The sequence below is a fragment of the Penicillium canescens genome, assembly GCF_028828765.1.
Source record: "Penicillium canescens strain IBT 15451 chromosome Unknown utg000011l_segment0_segment0, whole genome shotgun sequence".
Lineage (NCBI taxonomy): Eukaryota > Fungi > Ascomycota > Eurotiomycetes > Eurotiales > Aspergillaceae > Penicillium > Penicillium canescens.
Window position 1 is genome coordinate 2516777 of NW_026703973.1, and position 23293 is coordinate 2540069.

A 23293-nucleotide genomic window follows, 5' to 3' on the forward strand; every position below is an offset into this window, starting at 1 on the left:
CTCCGCTATTGTATTCTAGAAGGAGCTGGCGTGTATTATTATATCTGAATAGACATGTACATTATTGCATTCCTTGCTTTGAAACTTAGGTTGTATGTTTCGTCCTCTTTTACAAGAATAGCACACTGGTTGATATAATTTTATCAACGCAGTTCTCTTACGCACTTCCGATTGTTCTGTGTAATTCGTATAAGCGTAGGAAACATATCGGATGCCATTCGGATATTCAGCAATTCGGGGTATCATATAAAACATTCAAAGCATCACGCACAACCCTCAATCTGCGTCAGCACCCTCGCCCACAGAAGATCGATCCCTCGTGGGCTGCGCCTCCCCCAACGGAAAACTAAGATGCTTCCAATCCTCAATCTCCTCAATAATACACTTCAACCGGTCCCGAATACTCTCAACAGCATAAGTCCCCAGAATCAACCGCAACGGAGGATAAGAGCAATGCCCAAGCTGCCAAACCAAATGCGCCGCCTTGACCGCACTCGCAGGCTGCTTATCCCCAAGCCACATCAACATCCGCCGAGCATGCGCCGCCGGCGACGTAGACGTATTATACGGCTCACTTGGCGGCTTGACAAGGAAATGCCCATACAAAGGCAACGGCGAAGATAGATTATGCTCGGACGGTTTGGCAGCCATAGCAGAAGGCGAAACCAAATCTCCAATATCATCACGACGCATATGCCCCGGCTCAACAAGCGTCCCCTTGATATTGAAGCTGTCAACCTCATACAGCATACTCTCCATCAAACCCTCAACAGCATACTTCGACGCACAATACGGTCCCAACCCAGGGACCCCCAGCGCACCACTGGTCGAACTGAAAATAAGATACCGTCCCGCCCTCCGCTGTCGGAAATGCGGCAAAGACAACTGAATCATATTCAGCGTCCCTGTGAAATTCGTTTCGAACTGATTCCGGATATCGAATTCATCCTGGTCCTCGCAGGCTCCGATGACGCCGTACCCGGAACAATTGGCGATCACATCGATACGCCCGAACCGCGCGATTGTCTGGTCAATTACCCACTTGACGGTCTCGCGGGCGCGCACGTCGCAGAGGAGACCCATGCAGTTCTCGTGTTCGGATTCTAGTTCTTTCATTGCTTCCGGGCTGTTTTCGTAGGTGCGGCCTACTGCTGCTACTAGGTCGTTGTGGGCGAGTGCGGTTTTAACCAGGGAGCGGCCCATGTGGCCTGTTGCGCCGAAGATCTGGGTTGGTGTTAGTGGTTGGGTTGGAAGGGAGCTTGGTGGGGTGCGCTTACCAGCCATACGAGGGGCTTGGGGGGATTCTGCGGGCTTGGGGGGTCCGTTGTTGAGGGTAGGTTTAGTGTCGGTTCGCGCGGTGCTGGTGAGGTGGCGCCTCTTGGGGATGTTTCCATTGTGTGTTGTGTTGGAGAGGAGTGGGAGAGGTGAAGGTCGAAAAATGTCTCTCCGCATTCTCCGAGGACCCACTTTTGACTATACTGCACATCACTTATAGTGTTGAGATATAAGAATTACAATTTCTTACATTAGCTGCCATTTACCATCATGATCGAGTTCTGGTTCTGTTCGGTCACGCTTAGAGCAATTTTTGTTACTGCATTATCTAGAAGAGGCAGTTTGCGAAGATCAATCCCTTCGATAAATTGTCGGGGTGAATTTACTGAGCTTCGCAAAAGCGGCAAAGTCATGGGTAGAGATCTCTACACTTGCATTGAACTAATACATTCATATTCCATTACCATACACACCCCTGCTAAAATCAATTATCGTCCAACCTCCCGTCGCAGCCGTCCTGCAGCTGTCGAGGGTCCAGGTTCCGGCCAACTACTCACAGCATCGTCAACCTCCTCCAGGAATGTTGTACTATTATGAATAGAAGTGCCACCTAGGACAACACGCACTCCAGGGGAGCTGGCATTGACCTGGGCGACCATTTTGGCCTCCTCGTACGTGGCACCACCGACCATGAAAATGATTATATCCTGTGGCTTGTCTCTTGTGTGGCCACTTCCTTCCAAGAAGGGATACTGCAATTCCTTCAGTCGCCCTTTGATGAGGTTTTGTAGGGTCACCTCCAATCGAGGTGAGTGCTGGGTGTAGACGTTCTCTACTCCCTTGAGACCTTTGAAGCGGTCTCTCGCGCCGGAGAAGAAGGATGTTGATTCGAAGAGGTCTGTGAAGCCGCCTGCAACTGGTGGCGCTTGGAGGGAGTGGTGATAGGCGAGAAGCTTGGGAATAATAGCCGCACGGTTGGAGGGGACATCGCCCGCTGTGACAAGGAGATCAAGTAGAATTGGGAGGGCATTGTTGGGTTGTTTCTCGTAGCGAAGCGCGTAGAGAGCCACGAGGCGCAGCTTACTGTCCGCTGGCACATTTGGTAATGGAATAATCCGTTGCAATGACTAGAAAACAGTGAGTATTACAGCGAAACACAACAGTCTTTGAACATACCTTGAGATCATTGGAGTGGTTATCATTGCATGCCAAGCTCTGTTCCAGTTCACTCACGTCGAGGAGGCTCTCCTCGCCAACGCGCCGACTGAGCTCACCCACCAGGGTAACATGCTTGCTCACATTACCCGCGAGCTTGCGGAACTCGGGATAATCCTCCACGAACCGTTTCATATCAGCGATAGACTCGATATTCGCAGTGCTCTGCGTTTTGGTCTGGTATTGCTCCACATATTCTTTGATATTCTGCCCCAGATCACCAAAGTTCTGGTACATATTCTTCTTAAAAAATGGGTCCTGATCCTGAGCCAAGACAATCTCCTTGAGCTCTGGTCGGATCTCTGGCACATCCTGCAGATCCACCCGGCCATTATTGATGCCAAGCAATTCATGCACCATAGCCTGATACGTCCACTGAGTCAGCAATGGGGTGATGGGATCATCGCGGCGGTCAAGAACGAGTAGGATAGGCGGTGTGTCCGTCCGGCGGAAATTAAACAGCTGCTCCTCCTGCGTAATGTGATATCGGACCTCTGTTGCCAGCTTTCTAGCCAACAGACTGTTCTTCTCGTAACGGATGAGGGGATTCTTTTTCAGCGAAAGCAGCAGGGCCAATACACCCTCAGTAGCTCTTTGTAGTGAATCAGGGTTCCACATATCGGGCGACTGGCTCCATATCCGTTGCAAGGGGAAGCCCAGACCTAAAGAACACAGATCCGGGTTGATGACTAGAAAGTCGGCGAACTGTTCCTGCACCGATTGGACGACTTCATGACTGTCCGCTTCTGCGAGCCGCTCCAGGGAGGATTTGCGGATGATGTTGCTTAAGTAGATGTAGTATTCGCCATATTTGGGATCTCGGAGTTCATCAATCAAAAATTGAATCGAGGTGGGTGATGGGCGCACGAAGCATAAACAGCGCAGGTGGCGCATCTTCTCGCGCGCGGCATTGTCCAGGCGATCGATGAGGTAGACCTCGTGATTAAGCAGGGCGGATTGGGTGATGGCAGTCGAAACGATGGGAACCTGTGATCAGTTAGCGATGGATAACAAGAGTCAGCTGAGTAAATCTCCCACTGTCTCACTATCAAGAAGCAAGATCTTCATCTTGGATGACGAAGCTCCTGAGGCCGATTCGCCCACGGTGACCATCTTGGAGATGTACCCCGAGGCGGCCGCAACGACATCCATGCTGGGCGGGATTTTAAGAAGAAGAAGCTCTAAAAACCACAAATCCCCAGGTAAAACCGAAGCTGATAAAGATCGAGGGGAGTTGAGTGTGGAGATGGCGGGATTCGGGAAGTTGTTGGGGACTTCCGCTTTCCACATGACAAGCTACTTTTTTCCCTGTTTTCAACTTTCCTACTTTCTTCTCTCCATGCTCTGATTCTTTCGCATTTCTTATTTTCATCTTCTCTGTTGGGTCAACATGTTGCCCTACATAGACCAGAGTTCGTTCCCTTCTTGAGAAGCTCCCCGACTCGACTAACGTCTCCCCGCAGTATTCGAGCTGCCAGCTCGGCTCACTGGCGCATCAATTGATGAGCGTACGAACCTCCGTCTCCATAATCTCCGACCTTGTTAGCAGTTTCTGACCACAGCTCCAGTCAAGCTGATCGGCTCGTTCCTCCTCTCCTACCCGCTCGCCGCCCTGCTCAAGCGCATTCCCGATGCCCAACCCTGGAAAAAGAATGCATTCATTATCAGCGTGTCCCTGTTCTATCTGGTTGGCCTGTTCGACCTCTGGGATGGTCTACGCACCTTGATGTACAGTGCTGCGGGCACCTACGTGATCGCATACTATGTGGACGGGTCTCTGATGCCGTGGGTTGGGTTCTCCTTCCTCATGGGCCATATGTCGCTTAACCACATCTACCGTCAGATGGTCGATGACGCACACTCAGTTGATATTACCGGAGCGCAGATGGTTCTTGTCATGAAGCTCACCTCGTTCTGCTGGAATATTCACGACGGCCGTCTTCCCCAGGCTCAGCTGTCGGATCCGCAGAAGTACTCTGCTATCTCCAAGTTCCCTGGCATCTTGGATTACCTGGGCTATGTGATGTTCTTCCCCTCGCTTTTCGCCGGCCCCTCTTTCGAATATGTGGCCTACCGCCGCTGGCTCGATACCACACTATTTGAAGTCCCGCCTGGAACTGATCCGTCCAAGGTGCCACCTACACGGAAGAAGCGCAAGATCCCTCGCAGTGGAACCCCTGCTGTCAAGAAGCTGGCGATTGGATTGGCATGGATTCTTGCCTTCATCCAGCTAGGCGCCTACTTTACCACCGACTTTGTGCTTTCAGATGCATTCCTGCAGTACTCTTTCCTGCGTCGTGTGTTTACCGTACACATGGTTGGCTTCACAGCGCGTCTGAAGTACTACGGTGTCTGGTCTCTGACCGAGGGTGCCTGTATTCTGTCCGGCATGGGATACAACGGCTTTGACCAGACTACGGGCAAAGTCTTCTGGAACCGACTGGAGAACGTTAATCCCTGGGGTCTGGAGATGGCGCAAAACTCGCACGCCTACCTAGGCAACTGGAACAAGAACACCAACCACTGGTTGCGTAACTACATATACCTGCGAGTTACCCCCAAGGGCAAGAAGCCCGGATTCCGCGCCAGCATGGCAACCTTTGCCACCAGTGCCCTCTGGCACGGTTTCTATCCAGGATATTACATGACATTTGTCCTGGGATCATTCATCCAAACCGTGGCGAAGAGTACGACACCCAAAGCCCATCTCCGAATCTCCATGTAACTAACCTTTATAGACTTCCGCCGCTACGTCCGCCCCTTCTTCCTTACCCCAGATGGCTCAGCTCCAATGCCAAACAAGCGCTATTACGACATCCTCAGCTGGCTCGCCACCCAACTAACCCTCTCCTTCGCCGTCCTCCCCTTCATCCTCCTAAGCTTCGATGACTCAGTAACTGTCTGGTCGAGAGTCTACTTCTATGGTATCGCCGGCACACTCTTCTCCCTAGTGGCATTTGCTTCCTTCTCCCCGTTGAAGGGCTACCTCGTTTCAACACTGAAGCGTCGCACGCGCCCCAATGTCGGACGAACCGTCAGCACTGACTCGGTGCGTCCTCCTGTACTGGGCTTCCCTAATGATCCTGAACGCGACTTCGATGAGGCGGTCCAGGAGATCAAGGCTGAGATTGAGGCTCGGGGGAGACGCGGTAGTGTTGTTACCATGCCTACCGGGGAGGAGCTGAAGGCTGCCGTTGAGGAGAAGATTGGGCGGAAGCTGTAGATTTCGAAGTCTCAGCTAGGGAGAGATTGTTGGTATCATGGATAGATGGAGAGCCGGATTAAAGTGTTTTTGGGGTAGTGGGCGTGACTTTGGTGGTGTCGTTTGGTGCAAATAAATGCGTTGGAGCGTTGGAGCGTCAAAATTTCTTTGTTGTGTCTTTATCTCTAGCTTTAATAGCGATGGTGATGGCTCGAATCGAGTCGATCTCGTCTTGGCAATACAGATGTTCATAAACCGTAATAGATGGGATAGTTCTTAAGAAAAAAAGAACGTAATGAACAATTTTGAAGTAGGGCTTATAAAAATATGAAAATAATTGATTGAATCAAAAGTATGAAACCTCGAAAATGATGATATAACACAGGTGGTCACTGAAGAGTAAAAATATGCACCGAGCCAATATCAAATCGAACAACGATTCAGTAAAGATCAAGAATGGCAATAAAGAGTAAAACATATGTCCAATACATGGACGTCATATAGTGGTTGCAAACAAAAGCCTGTAAGGCGCCATGCGTAGAATAGAATCCCAGAAATGTAAAATAAGCGGAACTGTAGAACCAAGATGGGGGGATATTATGTGCGTTGAATCGTGTCGTGGTCATGTCGAACTGTGTGCAGTGAATTGAAAGGCAAAAAAGGAGAGCTGTAAAAATAGAAGAAGGGGATAGTGATAGACCGAGGCGAGGGATCACAGTCAGAAGATAAAAGAAAAGGGATGTCTGTAGTATCAGTGAATCGAGGAACGATTAATAAGATCAAACAGGACAGGAAATGAAGAAAAGAAACCAGCCAAACGGGAGTGTTGGTAGAGGCTACAAGCCCAAGTCAAAAGTGAGTGAAGAAATCACAAAAAAAAAGAAAACGTCAGAATGAAGGTTTTGTAAAGCCGTAGGCAAAGCAAGTCCAAGTCGTGAGAGCATTAAATGAAATATGGCGAGTCGAGCACAACCACGCTGGAAGAGAAGGAGAGAGCATGGTTGGCTGATACTGTCGTATAGGGCTTAGAAGCCCGTCGTAGAGCCAATAACAGCGAGAGTGATCTGCAACATAATTAGAAACGATCAAGCACACCAAAACCAGATGGCAAACTCACAATAATAACAATAATCACCACACCCAGAGAGATCATCCACCGATTGAGATTCCTCCACCAGCGGGCATTATCATGGCGCCGCTGCTGCAAATTCATACACTGCGCCTCGAGCGCTGCCTCAATATCCGAGTCGGATTCATGCACCATCATCTCAGGCGACATCTTAGGTTTTGGCGGCAGCGGCAGAACAGCAGCAATACACCAAGCCAGAGGGAACAGGAAGCCCAGACAGAAAGAGTAGACCTGGATATTCCTCCGTCCAAAGACAGGTTCATTGCGCGAGTCCAGGGAGGGGGCTTTCCATGCACTGGTCGAGGGCTGCAGGACCCTTCGGTCTGGGTATAGATGCGGTGACCAGCTATGGCGCAACCTGTAGCGCTGGTTGACGAACTCGCCGTCCTCTGGTTCTGGAGATGGGACCCAGTGAGCGCGCGGATCGCGGGGGTCGCTTTCGATGCGGCGCTGGGGGATTGGAACTTGCGCGCGCTCTGGGGAGCGAGGTCTTTCCCTTTCTGGGGAACGTGGTCTGGGGATGTTGAGGGGTGTGGGCATGAGGTTAAAGTTGAAGGCGCTTGAGTTGGATGTTCCGGGGCGGACAGAGGATGGCCGGCTGGCGTCGATCATTGACAGGGTTGAGTTCAGGCCCATTGGTTCGCGGAGGTAGTAGACCTTTGCCCAGGTGGGGAGGATGTTGAGGATGGTGCTGGTACCCGTGCCTGGGCGATTCGCACTGCGGTTACTGTTGCTTCGCTTTGAGCCGGAGGACAGGCTTTGGGAGAAGATTGGCCGGACTGGGAGGTTTGTCAGGCTGTCTAGGCGCTCTTCGTCGCTGTCGTTTGAGGACTCCACGAGCCATACGGAAGAACGTGTATTCTCGCTCTTCAGCGCTGCTGGTGGGGGTGGTGATGGCTCGGCCATCTCGGGTTCTGAGGGGATTTCCGCTTGCGCGGAGAGGTTGGTCGGTTCCTCTGCAGACCAGATTGAAGAGACGGTTGACAGGTGAGGGTTCCAACGGCCGGAGGCTGGGCCTGGCGTGAAGTCGCGCTCTGGAGTGACTGAAGTTCCGGCGCGGGAGCTTGATGACGATGGCGCGCGGATACGCGGGTATTGAATTGGGACACCGTTGTCAATAGCTGCCTGCAGGTCAGATGCTGAGCGTAGGCTGCGCGAGGAAGAGGTCGCAGAACGCGAGCGGCTGCCAGATGGTGCACGCGACGTTGTGCGGAAGGACGCCACGGACTGCCAGGGCGGACTGGAATGAAATGATGGAGAGCGGTAGCTCATTTGCTCAGATGAGGCTGTGTTGATCCAGGGAGCGGCGCCGGCGTGTCTCACCACGGTACCCCGTGAGTTGTACGAAGACAGCGAGTTGGTTCTGGGGTCTGACTCTGAGGATGCAGTGGCAGGACGGTGGAAGTTCATACTCGAGTTATCCAGCATTACAAAATTGGGACTTGATGGAGCACCAATTTGCTCGAGGTTTGGGCTGGAGTAGCCAATCGACTCCCCGGAGCCTTGAGAAGACTTTGGCGAGGTGGGCGGCTCTGAAAGTACTGCCTTGATAGTTGGCGTGGCTGTCGGCAGCACAATCATCTCGTCATCAGAGTACTCCGGCTCCGAACTGTCGGACCCATAGTCGGGCGCTTTACCAGATGAAATGTCTGGCAATGACGACTTGCTAGAAGTTGGATCTTCATCCCACAGCTCTGGCGGCGATTGGCCAGTATTAACAGTCGACGAGACATCCCAACTCTCTCCAATGGAGTGATCTCGCGGGCTGTTGGTGCTTTGACTGAAGGACGGTGAGGAGTACGTAGACGTGGACGGTCCTAGGTGGTGATCTGAATAGCTAAAACCGGTGTCCGAGATGTAGTCTTGCTGTCCTTTGCCGGGCATGGGCAACAGGATCTGCTCCGGCTTGGTCGGGAAAGGCGTCGCGGTATACATATCGACATCTTCCTGGTCCGACACCATGCGCAACGACCGGTTTGGTGATCTTTCATTCGTGTGAGCTGAACTGCGCTCTTGCAATGCCCTCCGCACGCGCGAGGTCCGGGGATAAGACATGGTCGAAGTCACGAACTTACGGCATTGATCGGAAGGATGTCAGAAGGCAAAGAAGGACTTGCTAAACAGGCAATAAACAAAATCAAAAGAATGACGGGGTTGTTGTTGTTTTCCTAGATTGGAAATGAATGGTTCGATGTAAGGAATGTATACCCAGGTGTCGAGATCTAGGGTCTATGGGCCGAAATTCATCAAAAAAGAGCGTGGGACGTGCGAAAGTCGTCAGGGTCGGGATTAGTTCGTTTCAGACATCGAAAGCCATTAAAAAGAGCGACAGGGCGAAAACAATCATTAAAGCGTTTCAACAAAAAGCACACGACAGGAAGTAACGAAAACACAGACGTGAGACACTGGAAGGAAGGGGGTGAGGAATTTTGTTGCCCAGCGGTGAACAATGAACCGGGCGCCTATCACCACCCAATCTAGACCCCAAGGGGTGATGCAGCCTGCATTGGCTCCAGTTCTCGACTCCTCCGGGGTGGCTTAGGAACACCCGTTGGTAGTTGGAGGCTTGACTCGATAGGTCGAGACACGCTGGTGAAAACCTGCACAGGCTACGCACTACAGTATGATTCTATAGTACATTGGACTTGCAGCCCTAGTATGTGCTATGACTTACCATCCGAGGGTGTACCGGCCAGGATCAGCAGGTACACCTGTACCTGTATGCATTGTGATTTTCGGTGCTCATAAACCAGTCTTTGAGTGGAGACTTGTGTGTTGTCTCGACTAGGATGAGTTTGGCTAGCGGCTGTGTGTCTGACATGCCCTCGCTGCCAACGCCCTTGACAGGCAATAATATGATGGTCCCTCAATTATTTTTCTCCCACCTGCTGCTTCCCTTGTCTCTCGTGAATCGGAGAATTATCGTCCACGAGCCCCTCACATTGACTCAGTTTAAAATGAAGATGGACTCAAGGGGTGACAGATGAGAGAGATCACATTTGACGCTCGGTCCAGCAGTTCGGTAGCCTGGAGCCGTTGGGATGGGATATATATAGTCATCTCCTACTTATCGTTTGTGCCTGTAACTTATACCTGTCGTGTACTTGTAGTTGTAGTTATAGATGTAGTCGACAATATTAAGATAAACATTCAATGGTCCATGGCTCATTCTGACAATACCATACTGTATTCTACATTTCTCAGCCAATCCCTGTGCAGTACCTGGCCTTCTGCGTATTGTAATAACAACAAAGCAACGTCTGGGCCATCTTGTTCTTTCCGAGGGTCTCAATACTTCCCCAACATAGATCTCATCATGGCTCCTGTCGGCTTGTTAGCTCGCATCAAGAGTCTGTACACAAAACAACAGGGTATGTAGTACTATTACTCTCATAAGTACCAACTAACACTGTCCAGATGACCCAGCGCTGTCAGGCAGGACGGTCGCTTTTTTCTCTGTATGTAGAGACATCTAAGAATCACCCCAAACAGAAAGGAAAAAAAGAGAAAATGAAACGACTGCAATTTTGATATCTAACAAACTCAGGTCCTACTCACATTACTCTACGTGGTCCCATTCTATCTCTCTCCAACGACCAGACCATCGCCAAGCCTTAGTCGCGATGCGCCCTCCGTCATTCGGGCCCGCATTCGCGCCGTTACAGGTTCATGCATCTTCAGCTCAGTAGTCGTCCTCTGGCTGGCCGTTGAAGAGGGGAACACGTCGGTCGCTGCGGGGTTGAGACTACTCGGCTGGTGGCCCGTCGGCGTGTTGGAGATCTTCCGCGGTCTGCTCCTAACCGCAATTCTCTTCGTGGGCCCGCTCTTCGAGCGAGGAATCGTCGAAGGTGAATGGAGATTTTGGTTCCGGCACAGCAAGCTCTCCGAGAGCCTGGGTGGCTGGATCGGGTGGAGAAATTATGTCGCGGTAAATGATATCCCCTCTTGAGACACTAGCTATCATTCTAAATATCTTTGCAGGGCCCTATTACCGAAGAGGTCATGTTCCGCTCGGCAATCGTCCCCTTGCATCTTCTAGCACATGTATCGCCAGGCCGCATTGTCTTCATCGCGCCATTGTATTTCGGCATCGCGCATATCCACCACTTCTATGAGTTCCGCCTGACGCACCCAGACACACCAGCTCTGGCGGCATTGGCGCGCTCGCTCTTCCAATTTGGGTATACTACCATCTTTGGCTGGTACGCCACTTTTGTCTATCTGCGAACCGGCTCCTTGTTGGCCGTCATTGTCATCCACAGCTTCTGCAACTGGTGTGGTCTGCCTCGGTTCTGGGGTCGCGTTGAGGCCGGAGAACCTATGGGGCCGCCCATCACTCGTGGCAAAGAAGACTCTGAGGGCAGCTCGGCTGAGGTTGGAGATGGGACTCTCGGTATTGGGTGGACGGTCGCTTATTATGTGCTTCTGGTGGCGGGTGCCTTGGCCTTTGCTCAGAGTCTATGGCCTTTGACCGAGTCATATCATGCACTTGTCTCTTTCTCGGGGAAATCCACCTAGGGCGAATCAGACATGGTTGAGCCCTCTTCTATCGGGGCTGGATTGACAGAGATAGGTGTATTTTTTTATTATTTTGACGGAGGCTATGTTCGGTTTAGTGGCGTTTCATTTATATCTTTTAATGCGTCAAACTGAGCCATGGTAAAAAAAAACGTTATCTTGGCACTCGAAATAAATGGTTTCTTTGCATCTAAAAAGCGCTCAACCAATCCCTAAGCATCTCCTAGGCTTTTCTTTGTGTCCTTTCTTGGTCGTGTATATTTCCGGTTCAGGTGGATAATTACTTTATGTAGATACAATAATAGAATCTTTGATACCAATAGCGTAAGTACATATAACATACTACTACTAGTAGAAGATTTAAATGTTGGTACTAATATATCTAGCTGCCCTGCGTGACAATGTATATAGCGTGGTATGTCTCCCTAACAACCAATTTATTGCATATAACAGTGGATTTTCTAGACCTATAAAGTAACAAACCGAACAAAAGAATTTAATCTTCGGCAATTAGTTCTACTCAAATTTTACTTTAGTGGATTTTAGCTTCTATTTAAATTTTACAGAAGGCGTAGATCGTGAGATCAAAGGCACCTTGTAACTGCAAAATACATGTAGATTGTATGATCTTCATCAACAGAGTCTAGTCGAGCTGTTATTGGGGTATTCTTTTCGTCACCTAGGGTATTGCCTGCGGCTAGTTTCTCGCAAGAAATGGGTAACGCGTGTGCTGGACAGTCTGAATAGGCCTCTTGGGCCTCACCGGCTTTGGCCACTCTTTGCCGTGTTGAAATGGCACAACTTTAAAACATACTACTCGCTGAAGCAAGACATCGTCCTAATCTCATCCACTGGGACAGAGCAGACTCGTGTCCGAAGAAATCGAGTGTCAATTGGACGAGAAGATCCCCCTTCGTCGTCGGAAGCCAACCGTAAGAAATGAAGGGACGATATTCCTACGGCATCGATGAACGGCAGGATGCGATGAAAGTTGAGCCCGACCTGATCAACGCCGTGACTGTCATCAGATAGACAAAAGTGGCCCCCTCGGACGAGAAACGCCTTGCAAATTTCGGCTTTGGGGTATGGTTCAGCCATGCCCTTTCGCAGAGCCGCGGAGTTCAGCTCTACTAGGCCTCCATAGCTGACTATGAAGTCTAGATTCCGTAGAATCTTTTCCCACACGCCCGGCCACTGTGTAAAGCTTTGGTCCGGGTCGTCACTCTTCAATCGGATCAAATCGAAATGGCCGACGACCGGCGGTCTCAGCTTGCGCAGCATGTCAAGTTGAGCGTCAAAGTAATCAGCAAAAAGGCGTTCATCCGTTCCACCGGCCACATCCCGGGCTTGGACATACATCTCGCGGTCATAGTCGATGGGGATTTCATGCATGTGGTGTACAGACCCGACGAAGAACTCGAACGGGAATCGGCTGAGTGACCGTTCAATAAGCATGAAAGATTCCGGTCGGATCCAGTCGATTTCCAGCCCGATCAGGATCTCAATTTGCTGAGCATACTGGTCGCGTAGCCGCAGCGCCTCGGCGAAATAGCGAGCTTCATTCTCGATCAAGCCAGCTTCTGTGTCCCCGGCAACGATCTCCTCTGGATAGAAGTCTTGTCGACAGCGGACCATATGCTCAGATAGGCAGAATACTCTCATTTTCTTTGCAATCGCCGCCTGGATGACTTCTTCCAGCGAATTCTTGGCATGGCCTGGGCAGAATTGGCCTGAATGGCTATGATGGGAAAAGGGCATCCTCATTCAAAGAATAGAGACAATCAGCCGATAGCGGCACCAGAACGTGAACAAACTGTCACAATTGACAATAGAGATAATGACGAATAATTACTCTGGGATAGTAGCTGAGATGCGATAGACTGAGCGAGGGTCTGTAGGAGGAATCTGATCATATCGCCAGTAACAGGTTGGTCTGCCACAGTTAACATGTTTGTATGGTTTGTATCGCTTCTGATTGGCTTCAATCTGACCACTAGTAATATAAATTGCTTGGCAATAGCCTTTCGAACGTTCTCTCTTTCATATCCTTTCATTACGCCCCTCTCTAACGTAATTCACTTCTAAGCTACGTACAGCTTCGAGCTAGACACACCCCCGAGCTACGTATACCCCTAAGCTATATACCCTAGAACATTATAGTAAATAGGATAGTTTATAACTATAGGTTTATTTAATTTGATTATTCGTAATAGCTTTCTATATATATAGTAACTTAAGGCTAGAAATAAGCGTTCGACCTAAAAAAAAGGGGGAGTAAGTAGAAATTAATTGAAAAGACACTGGGGTTTCAATTTACGAAGACGAACATTACAATTTCCGAAGGGTGACATTACCTCTAAAACACTTGGCACCTTCGGATTAATTTATACTGTGGCCCGAAGCTTCGAGCAGACCCGCCCGTTGCTGGCTATATCACATATGCTGTCGGTGGGTTTTCAACGCTTTCAGTGACAATAGCTTACATCACCCCCTCCTCTCTCCATAGGAGTAGAAAAGTCATCTCGTTTATTTACCAATCATTTACAAGTTCAATTCCTATGTCTCATAATTATAACTGCTGGTACAATGATGGAATATTTGATGCCAATAGCGCAATTATAGCATAGCGCATATGAATGTCAGTATTAATATATCCAGGTGCCCTGCATAACAATATATATCTAGCGCAGTATGTCACCCTAACAACCAAGTATTGAATACAACAGTGGATTTTTCTAGATTTCTAGAGTATCAATTGAAAGTGGAACTCAATATTTGGCGACTCTGCTCCAAAATTTATGATGGATATCTACTACAATGTTGATTTTTGAGTGTAACTCGTGAGACGTAAGACACCTCATAATGTAAAACTAGACAATTAAATCTTCATGAAGTCAGTTTGGCCGAGTGGTTAAGGCGATTGAGTACGTTTATTTCCAGCAACACATCTCAAGAATTCTTACTAACAATTACCACAGCTAGAAATCAATTCCGTTCGCGGGCAGAGGTTCGAATCCTCTAGCTGACGATTCTTTTTTTCCCACTTCACTTTCTTTATTCATCAAAATTAGTTAACTACTACATCTACATTTCTTAAACGTTAATATGTACTATTTTTCAATACCGATTATTGAATATCTTATCAAATTGCAAATCCTGCGTACTAACATCTGGATCTTGGCTACATTCAGTCAGACACTCTATGAGCAATCCTCGTTTTCAAAACCACCTGTTATGACCAGAGGCTACTCTGTTCTAGAGTGACAACCTGTAGCACTTGGAATTTAACGTAGATCTGGTGAGATATAGCCGCAACCAGCCCTAGATAGAAATATTAATATCGAACAGCAGTTTCTAGGGCCCGACGCTCACCACACCACAAAAAAACAACCGAAAAAGACAAGCAAATAAATTAGCTATCTCCAAATCAACCGCCCATCAACTTTATCAGAAAGCACCCCACTGTTCCCCTCCCAAGCAACAGCATTAATAAGTCGAACAATCTCATCCCGATTCTTATTACAATCCCATGCAAAAGCAGAACTCAACCCACCATTAAAGTATCCAATACGGTTCTCACAGACAGCATGACACAAAGGCTGCTCATCTTTCATACGAAGTCCAGCAATTTTGATATCTTCCGTCTGTGAAGCGAGATTACGAAGCGTTTCTAGAATCTCGGAACGTCGCTCTTCGGTCATCTCCTTACGGTTACGCAGGGCTCTATGTTGGTCACGTAGGGAATCTAAAAAGTCTCTGCGGACCGTAAGATAGGCTAGTTCGGCGTCTGTTGCGTCTCTGCGGATTAGACTGGGGGGATGGGTTGGGGTTGTCATTTGGGATGAGTAGTATACTACTTGTGATTTGAGGAGTGGTGAGTTGAATGGAGGGTATAGGAGCTTATCTTGCATAAATGATTTATAGAGGTGAGCTGGTTTATGCTGATGGGTTCTTGAGAAAGTGGTGGGATTGAAGGTAGTTTTATACTTGTCTGTTAGCGCCGAGTCAGTGGTGATCAATTAAAATAAAGACCGAATGTACTTGAACAAGAACAATAGAGGCTATCAAAGATATTATTGAGATCCTTTGTTTCTATTTTCTTTTGGTGAAGATTTGGAGTATAACAAAGGTGAATACGTATCAACAAAGAGTTTCAAGAACAGGGCCATCTGCTTGCGAGCTTGACTTGGGTGTAGCCACCCTAGCCCTGGTTGATAAATGCAATTGTAGGATGAGTGAAGAGAAGTATTTGAATGTTTTATAAATAATCGTTTGATCTCGATATATAATAACTCCTGCTAGGTAGACGCGAAGATGCAGTTCATACTGAGGTTTAAATCATGCCAAAACAAGAATAGATGTTACTTATAAATGAAGACAAGAGATTAAAAATTCCAATAACAAAATATAAGTTGATCTGGTGAAAGCCATTACTCGACTCCAGGCCTGAGTGACATACCAGAACCGAGACACAGAAGAGAAAATAGACTACCAGCCAAACTGCTGATAAAACAACAAGGGAGACCGTCTGGATAAGAATCTGGTTTGCAAGAGCTACATTTAGTTCGTACATGTGTGCTGATTTATCATATATCTGCAGTACGGCAGTGCACAATGAGCAAATCAAACTCATGTGATCTTCATTCCACTTGCGTCTCATGCTTGGTAGTTATGTTTGCCTTATTTCATGACCAGCTACACACATAATACCTGGCCTAGATTGCAGTTGCAAGACAAGTCAAGCCGCGATAAACTCATCTGTTGAAGAAGGTGTAGAAAATCGGCACAATATTCAGATACCTGACCCAATGTAAATGCAAATGTCGAAGCCAGAGACGTAAGACAGGGATTTTATTGCATGTAGCGCAATAATATCTATCAAGTGTTAGTTTTCTTCCTCCTTTGCATAGCAGCGCAAAGACACTACTGTAGCTGGGCTGTAGATCGTGTCGTCAGTCTACAGATACATATGTACAGTATAGACCGCTGTTAAGTTTCTTAAGTTACACGAAAAGCATGGGGCCAATTAGATCAACTACATAGACTAGATGTTCAGGACAATTATGATTTGTCCTGCACGCCCGTCGATTATTGGCGACGCACAAAGCCAAGATTTATTTTTCTTTTTTTTGTCCCCCTGAGGATGCCCGTGAAATACGTATACACGCCACATCGATACTGTAGTTTCCCGGAGTCAGAGATCTATCTGTTTCTAACTATATGTAAACATGTATATCTTTGATTTATGGGTAATTTTCAGACGCATGTCTTGAAAAAGGAACCCACATCCTACAGAGCCAAGAGATACTGCGTCTCGTATTAGTTGCATTCCTGAAGATAAAAAGAGGCTTGATTCTCGATTTGCATTTTATACTTGCTTTTCCTGTTCTATCCCTTTCCTTGCTGCCTGTTTCCTACTTCGAAAGAAGGAACGCACCCTTATTGCATGAGATACATCTAATCGATTGGTAGTGGTGGTGGACTAAGTTGTAGGAATATAAGAAGACAGAGCTGCCCCGATATATAGATTTCTACTGATTCCACACCGAAATTTCAAAACGATGTCCAGCGAGAATTCGCTGCCACTTGCTAACTTGAAAACCATCCACTTAGAGGATCTTCGCAGAGGATCAATCGGGGAAAAAGAAAAGATCTTTGCCGCTGCCCAAGATGATGGCATATTCTATCTGGATTTTACCGAGGATCACGGTGAGCACCGGATATCAGATCTAATCCAGAACATCTACAGCCTTAGCCAGTCCTTGTTCGACCTCGACCTGGATGAGAAGATGCAGTATGATGTTGACCAGATCAGCAAACTCAAGCTGAATGGGTGTGTATCAGATTGCAGATTGACTGTTTCCTGTCCTGGCCTGCTAACTTTCTACAGCTACAAGCCCATCAGCCGCAACATTGGGGGTATCAAAGGCCAACGGGATGGATTCGAGAGCTACGCGGTGTGTAATACCTTCAATCTCCCCCAATCCCATGAAAACATATCAGAACTGATACGATATAGATCCCCCGCAATGGAATCCTCGGTTTTAACCCTTTCATCCACCCCCGACTCCTGGACAACCACATCCACCTTCTCCAAAACTTCCTCCTAACCTGCATCGGCATATCCCAAAACATCTTCGAAGCCCTATCAAGCCCGCTCAGCCTCCCCACCTCACATTCCTTGGATAAATTCCACCGCCCAGACGCCCCAGCCCCAGATATCCTCCGACTCCTAAAATACGCCGCATCATCCAAAGGCGATCAGGAATTCCGCGTCCCCCAGACTCCACATACAGACCTTGGCTCACTGACAATGCTATTTGCCGATTCCCCTGGACTCCAGATAAAGCCCGATGGATGTGATGACTGGCTGTATATCGAGCCTAAGGAGAACCATGCCGTTATCAATCTTGGTGATGCGATGAGTTTGTGGTCTGGGGGTCGTTATCGTAGTGTCTTGCATCGTGTGGCCTCGCTTCCTGGTGTGGGAATGGGCGAGCGGTATAGTTTTGCTTTCCTTATGCGACCGGAGAATCTTGCGCCTATGGTTTCGTTGGCTGATGGATTGCCGGGTTTGGATGGGGGTGTTCTGACTAGCGAGGAGTGGATTAGGGCTAAGTTTGGGGTCTTGAGGGGGAGACTGAGAAGAATCGGACTCATATATTAACGGGGAGGGAGATTGCTATTTGATTATTTATCCTTTTCTTGGGACGTGGTTTGTATTACTTCAGAGTACATAGGATATATTTCGGCTTGTCATAGCGCAGTATTTATTAGATCCAGAGGCAGATATGTAGACTGAGTAGTTATCCAAGAAATCCACTCTGAATTTTGATAGACATTGGAACTTGTTTTATTCATGAGAGCATGCATGTCTTAAACAATGCAAGGATAGAGGGAGAGCTTTATACAAGATGGGAGGGGCGGGTGTATGCTACACCTGGGCATGATCATCATCGAACGAGCTGAAAGGAGAACGCAAAACACAAACACAAAAAAGAGAAATTAGACGAGTCTAAATAGTCTCTATGCTCATTCTCACATAATATGACCAGACCAGTCAAAAGACAGAAATTAGTCATTCGCATGAAAAATACAGAGCTCCTTTGCATGCCAGATGCGGCGGCGACGCACAACATCTGCGCCGAAGGTATCCTTGATGCCATCATAATCATCGCCGTGAGCAGGATCACCTGCGTGAGCATCATCGTCGCCAAATGATGGACGCAGGAGGCGGGCTTCTTCGACGCTAGCACCGAACTCGTACTCTCCGCGACAGAGAACAGTCACACCGACGGAGGCGGTGGTGGACTCGCCGCTTTGCAAGATGGGGAGGGCTTGCTGAAGCATGCCGGTCCAGACTAGGCGGCGCGTGAGGTCTAGAGCAACATTGTTTGGTTGATGGCGGAGACTGGGCTGGAGACGGAGGAGGGGGTGGATGGCGCGAGAGGAGCGATTGCGGACGGTGACGGTGAGGGTAAGGAGATCGTCTGTCTTCACGTGGAAGCGAGAGCGGCCAGTTTGTTCTACTCCTGGGGTGGTCTCGGATGAAAATGGGGAGATCAAGGAGAAGGTCATTTCAATGTCCTCGAGACGCATGGCTTCGACCATGCGGTTGTTCAGTCGGACGTTTCGGAGGTCAATGCTTCCCTCGCGTCCTGTAGCGGGTTCCTTCCAGCCTCCGAGAACTCTCTTCAGGAGCTCCTCGCGGAACCAGAAAGCTTCGCGTGAGGCTGCCTCAGCTTCGAAGGAGAGCTTGTTGGCGCTCACAACGAACTGTCTCCGGGTTCCGGTGTTGACGACGGGAATAGAAGCATGAGGGTTATCGAGGTAGACGCGAGGCAGGACCAGGACGAATCGACAGACTTGACCGGGTTGCAGTTCTCCACCCACGGAGTACTTCCCGCTGGGATCATCTTCAGTGGCCTCCGACGAGACACCTATGGAGTGCTCGCTAACGCGCAGCCACACCGATAGGGGACTTGGCCATGCGTTACGCAGGTCAAGCAGCACAACACAATGATCCGGTCCATAGGCCCCGTTGCCAAGACGGGTCAGGACCTGAGAGAATGGATCATGATCAGTGGTGGAGAGCAACGTATCCGGCTTCTTCGAGTCAACAGGTGGTTCAATGTGGTTTTTCCAGGCAAAGTCACCACTGAATGGTAGGACGTCACACCGGGCGACCTCCACGCTTGCATTAACCGTGACTGTCACTGGAACAAACAGTTGCCGGGTATAGAATGTATCAGGCAATTCACCAGGAGCTGCGCCAACGCAGGAGTAGTCAATTTGCACGGTTGTATCCTGCAAACCAGGCTTGCCTAGAACATCGACGGTAAAGGTTGCCTTCTGGCCAGCTCCAATCGAACAATCGTTGGGGTCTGGACCTTCACGGCGCCATCGCAGGGCAGGCTTGTTTGCTAATTTCAACTCGAGCTCGTAAATCTCAACGGGCAATAGATCCTTGTTGCTGAGAGCGGACTGTAGCTGCCTCGTGGTTGAATCTTGGAAGGTGAACAGAACAAAGTCCACAGGGCACGAAGATGTGTTCTGGAGTGTGATAGTGAATGACTTGACTTCACCTTCCAGCACCATTAAGGCCGACTGTGATAATGACATAGATTCAATGACAAGGGAGGGCTGCTTGCCGATCACTTTGACCTCACATGTTGTCGCCTCGGGACCCTTTTTGATGTCCACCTTGCCATCTTTTGATGTTGTCGAGCTCCAGGAAAGCGGGCGTTCTGTCAATGGCTTCTTTGCCCCTAACCCTGTTCGCTTAAACTTAACCTCAGGTTCCGGCCTCCAGAATGTCTTGAAGATGGGGAATTTCCGCATACGACAGTGTCGCACCTTCACGATACAGCCGGTGATATTAAGGCTACCTGGCTCGTGAGCGACGCCCATCACAGTGACATCCTGAAGAGACAGAGGGGCAAGGAGGATGTTTTCTGCGACAGCATCGAACGACACACCGCTACTCTCTAAGCGCAAGTGCTCAATCTCAATCTCGAATTCATACGGATTTTGTAGTGTCACCCGGAACGAGGCAGGCTCATCGGTGACAGTGAGCAATTCCAATGCCTTACTACTGACCTTGGCAAAGGGGTTGTACAGGAATGGGTCCTTTTTCGACTTCTCAGTGCCTGCAGTAACAGCATCTAGTTCCGTCTTGTTCCGACGCACGGGGCGTTTGGGATCTGGAAGTGCCAACAATTGAACATCACGGACCAAGAAGTCATCCCAGTATTCCGCAACCATATCAGCGGCACCTAGTCTGGTGCCAGCGCCCACAGTACGCTTGATATTGTTGAGAAGACGGATTTGTTCGTCTTGGGCTAGATACGGCTGGGCTTTGTATGCATCCCCTAGCATCATATCTCCTCGGATGGTCTGCAAAAGCTCGACTGTGAAGCGAAGAACGCCATTGAAATCTGGAAGAGCTTCGCAGCAGTTGATACAAGCCTTAAGAACATCGATCTTCAAGTTCAGATCACCGTACCGATCTAAAACGACATGTCGGAATGCCCTTTCAGCAATACTGGAGACTGAATCATATTCAGAGCCTTCTTGCAGTCCGCTAACAGCGGATGATTGACTGGATCTCTTCTCCCATTCATAAAACGACGAGGGTTGAACACCGTATATTTCTCCAATTGTGGCAAGAAGAAGGCGCACACTTGTTTCCATATTCCCAGAGCCTGTATCGAGGGCATTGACATCAAAAGCGGCATCGCTGAGAGAGGCCAGTCCAGCAGCGGGATGAATTCCTACCTCTGCAGCACCGATCTTGCGTGCTTGAACCAAGCTTGGTACCATGACGGAAAGAAGTTCGCGCAATATGAAGGCCTTCTTTCTTGGTAGATCAAGGATATTAAGCACGGACACGACACCGACTATGATGGGCACCGCGTCAGTCGCGGGCAAATCCGCACCGGCGGAAAGTGGCAACGCCCGGTATAAGAAGTTCGCAATTTCAGACTTTCGGAGAAGAACAGTTCCTCTAGGAAGTTCTGAGTGGAACAGTGGAATCAAAGGTTCGTTCATCACAATGTGTTTCAAGGCATTGTCATCTAAAGCACCGTCGCGAACGCGAGCTGACACCAACAACCGCGATAATCGAATGACCGTCTCAGAGAACACCAGTTGTGGCAGAGGCTCATCTGTGATATTGGCAGCGCGGTTGTAGAGATTTAAGATGTTGTGCGCGAGATCTGGCAGGAGGTTGGCTAGATTCTGCAGAGAGATGACCCGGTTTCCAGCACTACTGGGCGTTGCTGAGTCCCGGGAAGATTTAGAAGACTTGTCGGCAACCGGATACAGAACCGATGGAATCTAGTAAACATGTAAGCTTTCCGCGACAAGGTTTACTTGGTTTTGGGTATGCGCATACCTGGAAGTCCATGCCAGCCCATCCAAACATTAGCAGACAAAGCAGAATCGATTCAAGCGCTTTGGCATGCCAGATATAGTCACTGCCGGCTCGGGCATTGTTCACGGCTTCTGTCAGTTCCTTCAGAGCATCTGGCCACCTTCCTGCCTGCAGGAAAAGAGTTCCAATAACTACTCCGGCCCGGCCTTTGATTCGGTTCTTAGTCCTGTCAGTGGCACTCAACCCACTGACAGACATACGGTCACGGCTATGCTCCTTTGGGGACGCTACTGATGGAGTCCTGCTGCCTGAGTTTGTGCGGCTGGATAGGTGGATTGATCGCGTGATCTCGTCAAATGTTGTAGGAGTCTCGTGATCGCTAGGAGCTGGGGAGCTGGCATTGGAGCTCAGTGGGGTATCCGGTGCCCCATTGGGATTAGATGGAAGCTGCGCAGGCATAGTCATCCTCCAGGTATTTAGTAGTCGGTCCACTGGGCGTGGTCGTAGCTCCGGGTTCCGGTGCGGGCCCCAAGAAGATGCCTTAGGCGAGTCAATTGTCGGTATACTCTGGATAGTCTTTGCAAATTCGTCCATTTCAGAGAGCAAGACCGAGGTGATATCGCACAGGACAGTCTTCATCGTGGTGGCTTTGGAGGCCTGAGGCGGCGGAACCCAGAGAACATTATCGGGTCCGTTTGTGACCTTGTCCATGCCTTCATGATCGAATACCAAGAGTTGGTTCACCAATGCCCGAGGGTTTCTCTCCTTCATTCCATCGAGCTCCTCCAACAGCTGATCGAGTCCCTCTGGAGTTGGGTGCTTTTGGGTGTTCCCTCCTGTACTGGGTGGTAGTTCTGTTCCATCTGCTATCGCGATAATCACCAATGGTTCTCTGTAAATCTCAAAAGGGAACAATTCGAGGTGCGACGTAGGGGGAACCGAGAACGAAAGGTCGTAGAGGATCACGCCGGTCGGAAATGCCAGCGGTGAGAACATGTCTAGTCAAGAGCAAATTAGTACGCATTGCAGCTAAATGGTACCACCACTGGCGTCTCGCGGTTGGGTTGCATACTTCTGTTTGGCCGCGCATCGGGGCTGATATCCCCTAATCGAACTACATTCTCGGCTTGTAGTCGGGCAGCGAAACTCAAAAAGCGCGAGCGCTTGATCCTTCCGATAGGAAGTAGGAGTGCTCTAAGGCGCACAGGCGCAATTGGAGACAGAGGGTCGACACCCATGCTGTCGAGAGCTGTTGTGCAGGCGTTTCGATGTCAAGCCCGCATCCACTCAAGTTGACCTTCCAGACGTCATGCGTTGGGTGATTCAGCAATAAAGGCCGAGATGGACAAGCGCCGGATCCAAAGGATCCCAAATAATATCTGGAGACAAAGCCAGCAACTTGTTTCGTTTCCTCCTGATGAGCTCCGAATAACAAATGGCTGAGGTAATGTTGCATACGTGGGGGTTTTGGCTTACCGTAAGTATACATAGGGTACTTTCATCCCCACTTAAATAGTGTGGGTAGCGAGGTACCAGTACCTTGGAGTTATGTACAGCTCACGTAAAGGCGGCTACCGAG

At 49.2% G+C, this 23293-nt stretch overlaps 9 protein-coding genes across 9 annotated transcripts; 3 read left to right on the plus strand and 6 right to left on the minus strand.

Moving 5' to 3' along the window:
• Positions 1-276: 276 nt before the first annotated feature.
• N7446_013674 (SDR family oxidoreductase) lies at positions 277-1394 on the minus strand (the record flags this gene model as incomplete). Its single annotated transcript, XM_058522414.1, has 2 exons — positions 277-1224; positions 1278-1394. 2 exons carry the CDS (start codon positions 1392-1394, stop codon positions 277-279), a joined length of 1065 nt encoding a protein of 354 aa, XP_058365891.1.
• A 369-nt stretch (positions 1395-1763) lies between these two features.
• Positions 1764-3642, minus strand: N7446_013675 (Sec1 family protein; the record flags this gene model as incomplete). Its single annotated transcript, XM_058522415.1, has 3 exons — positions 1764-2402; positions 2452-3477; positions 3529-3642. The coding sequence occupies 3 exons, from the start codon at positions 3640-3642 to the stop codon at positions 1764-1766; spliced, it is 1779 nt and encodes a 592-aa protein (XP_058365892.1).
• Positions 3643-3880: 238 nt separating this feature from the next.
• N7446_013676 (lysophospholipid acyltransferase) lies at positions 3881-5713 on the plus strand (the record flags this gene model as incomplete). The annotated part of the gene is made up of 4 exons (XM_058522416.1): positions 3881-3902; positions 3954-3998; positions 4059-5177; positions 5229-5713. 4 exons carry the CDS (start codon positions 3881-3883, stop codon positions 5711-5713), a joined length of 1671 nt encoding a protein of 556 aa, XP_058365893.1.
• Positions 5714-6053: 340 nt separating this feature from the next.
• On the minus strand, positions 6054-8876 carry N7446_013677 (putative serine-rich protein; the record flags this gene model as incomplete). Its single annotated transcript, XM_058522417.1, has 2 exons — positions 6054-6756; positions 6810-8876. 2 exons carry the CDS (start codon positions 8874-8876, stop codon positions 6718-6720), a joined length of 2106 nt encoding a protein of 701 aa, XP_058365894.1. The 3' UTR covers positions 6054-6717.
• A 1261-nt stretch (positions 8877-10137) lies between these two features.
• On the plus strand, positions 10138-11339 carry N7446_013678 (CAAX prenyl protease RCE1; the record flags this gene model as incomplete). Its single annotated transcript, XM_058522418.1, has 4 exons — positions 10138-10192; positions 10239-10279; positions 10369-10749; positions 10803-11339. 4 exons carry the CDS (start codon positions 10138-10140, stop codon positions 11337-11339), a joined length of 1014 nt encoding a protein of 337 aa, XP_058365895.1.
• Positions 11340-12152: 813 nt separating this feature from the next.
• Positions 12153-13097, minus strand: N7446_013679 (histidinol-phosphatase; the record flags this gene model as incomplete). Its single annotated transcript, XM_058522419.1, has 1 exon — positions 12153-13097. One exon carries the CDS (start codon positions 13095-13097, stop codon positions 12153-12155), a length of 945 nt encoding a protein of 314 aa, XP_058365896.1.
• Positions 13098-14755: 1658 nt separating this feature from the next.
• Positions 14756-15175, minus strand: N7446_013680 (uncharacterized protein; the record flags this gene model as incomplete). Its single annotated transcript, XM_058522420.1, has 1 exon — positions 14756-15175. One exon carries the CDS (start codon positions 15173-15175, stop codon positions 14756-14758), a length of 420 nt encoding a protein of 139 aa, XP_058365897.1.
• A 1725-nt stretch (positions 15176-16900) lies between these two features.
• Positions 16901-18006, plus strand: N7446_013681 (uncharacterized protein; the record flags this gene model as incomplete). The annotated part of the gene is made up of 3 exons (XM_058522421.1): positions 16901-17172; positions 17230-17296; positions 17359-18006. 3 exons carry the CDS (start codon positions 16901-16903, stop codon positions 18004-18006), a joined length of 987 nt encoding a protein of 328 aa, XP_058365898.1.
• A 190-nt stretch (positions 18007-18196) lies between these two features.
• Positions 18197-23064, minus strand: N7446_013682 (TRAPPII-specific subunit TRS120). The gene is made up of 3 exons (XM_058522422.1): positions 22787-23064; positions 21736-22712; positions 18197-21677 (listed from the first exon to the last, which is right to left on the minus strand). The coding sequence occupies exons 1-3, from the start codon at positions 22950-22952 to the stop codon at positions 18414-18416; spliced, it is 4407 nt and encodes a 1468-aa protein (XP_058365899.1). The 5' UTR covers positions 22953-23064; the 3' UTR covers positions 18197-18413.
• Between the last annotated feature and the right edge of the window lie 229 nt (positions 23065-23293).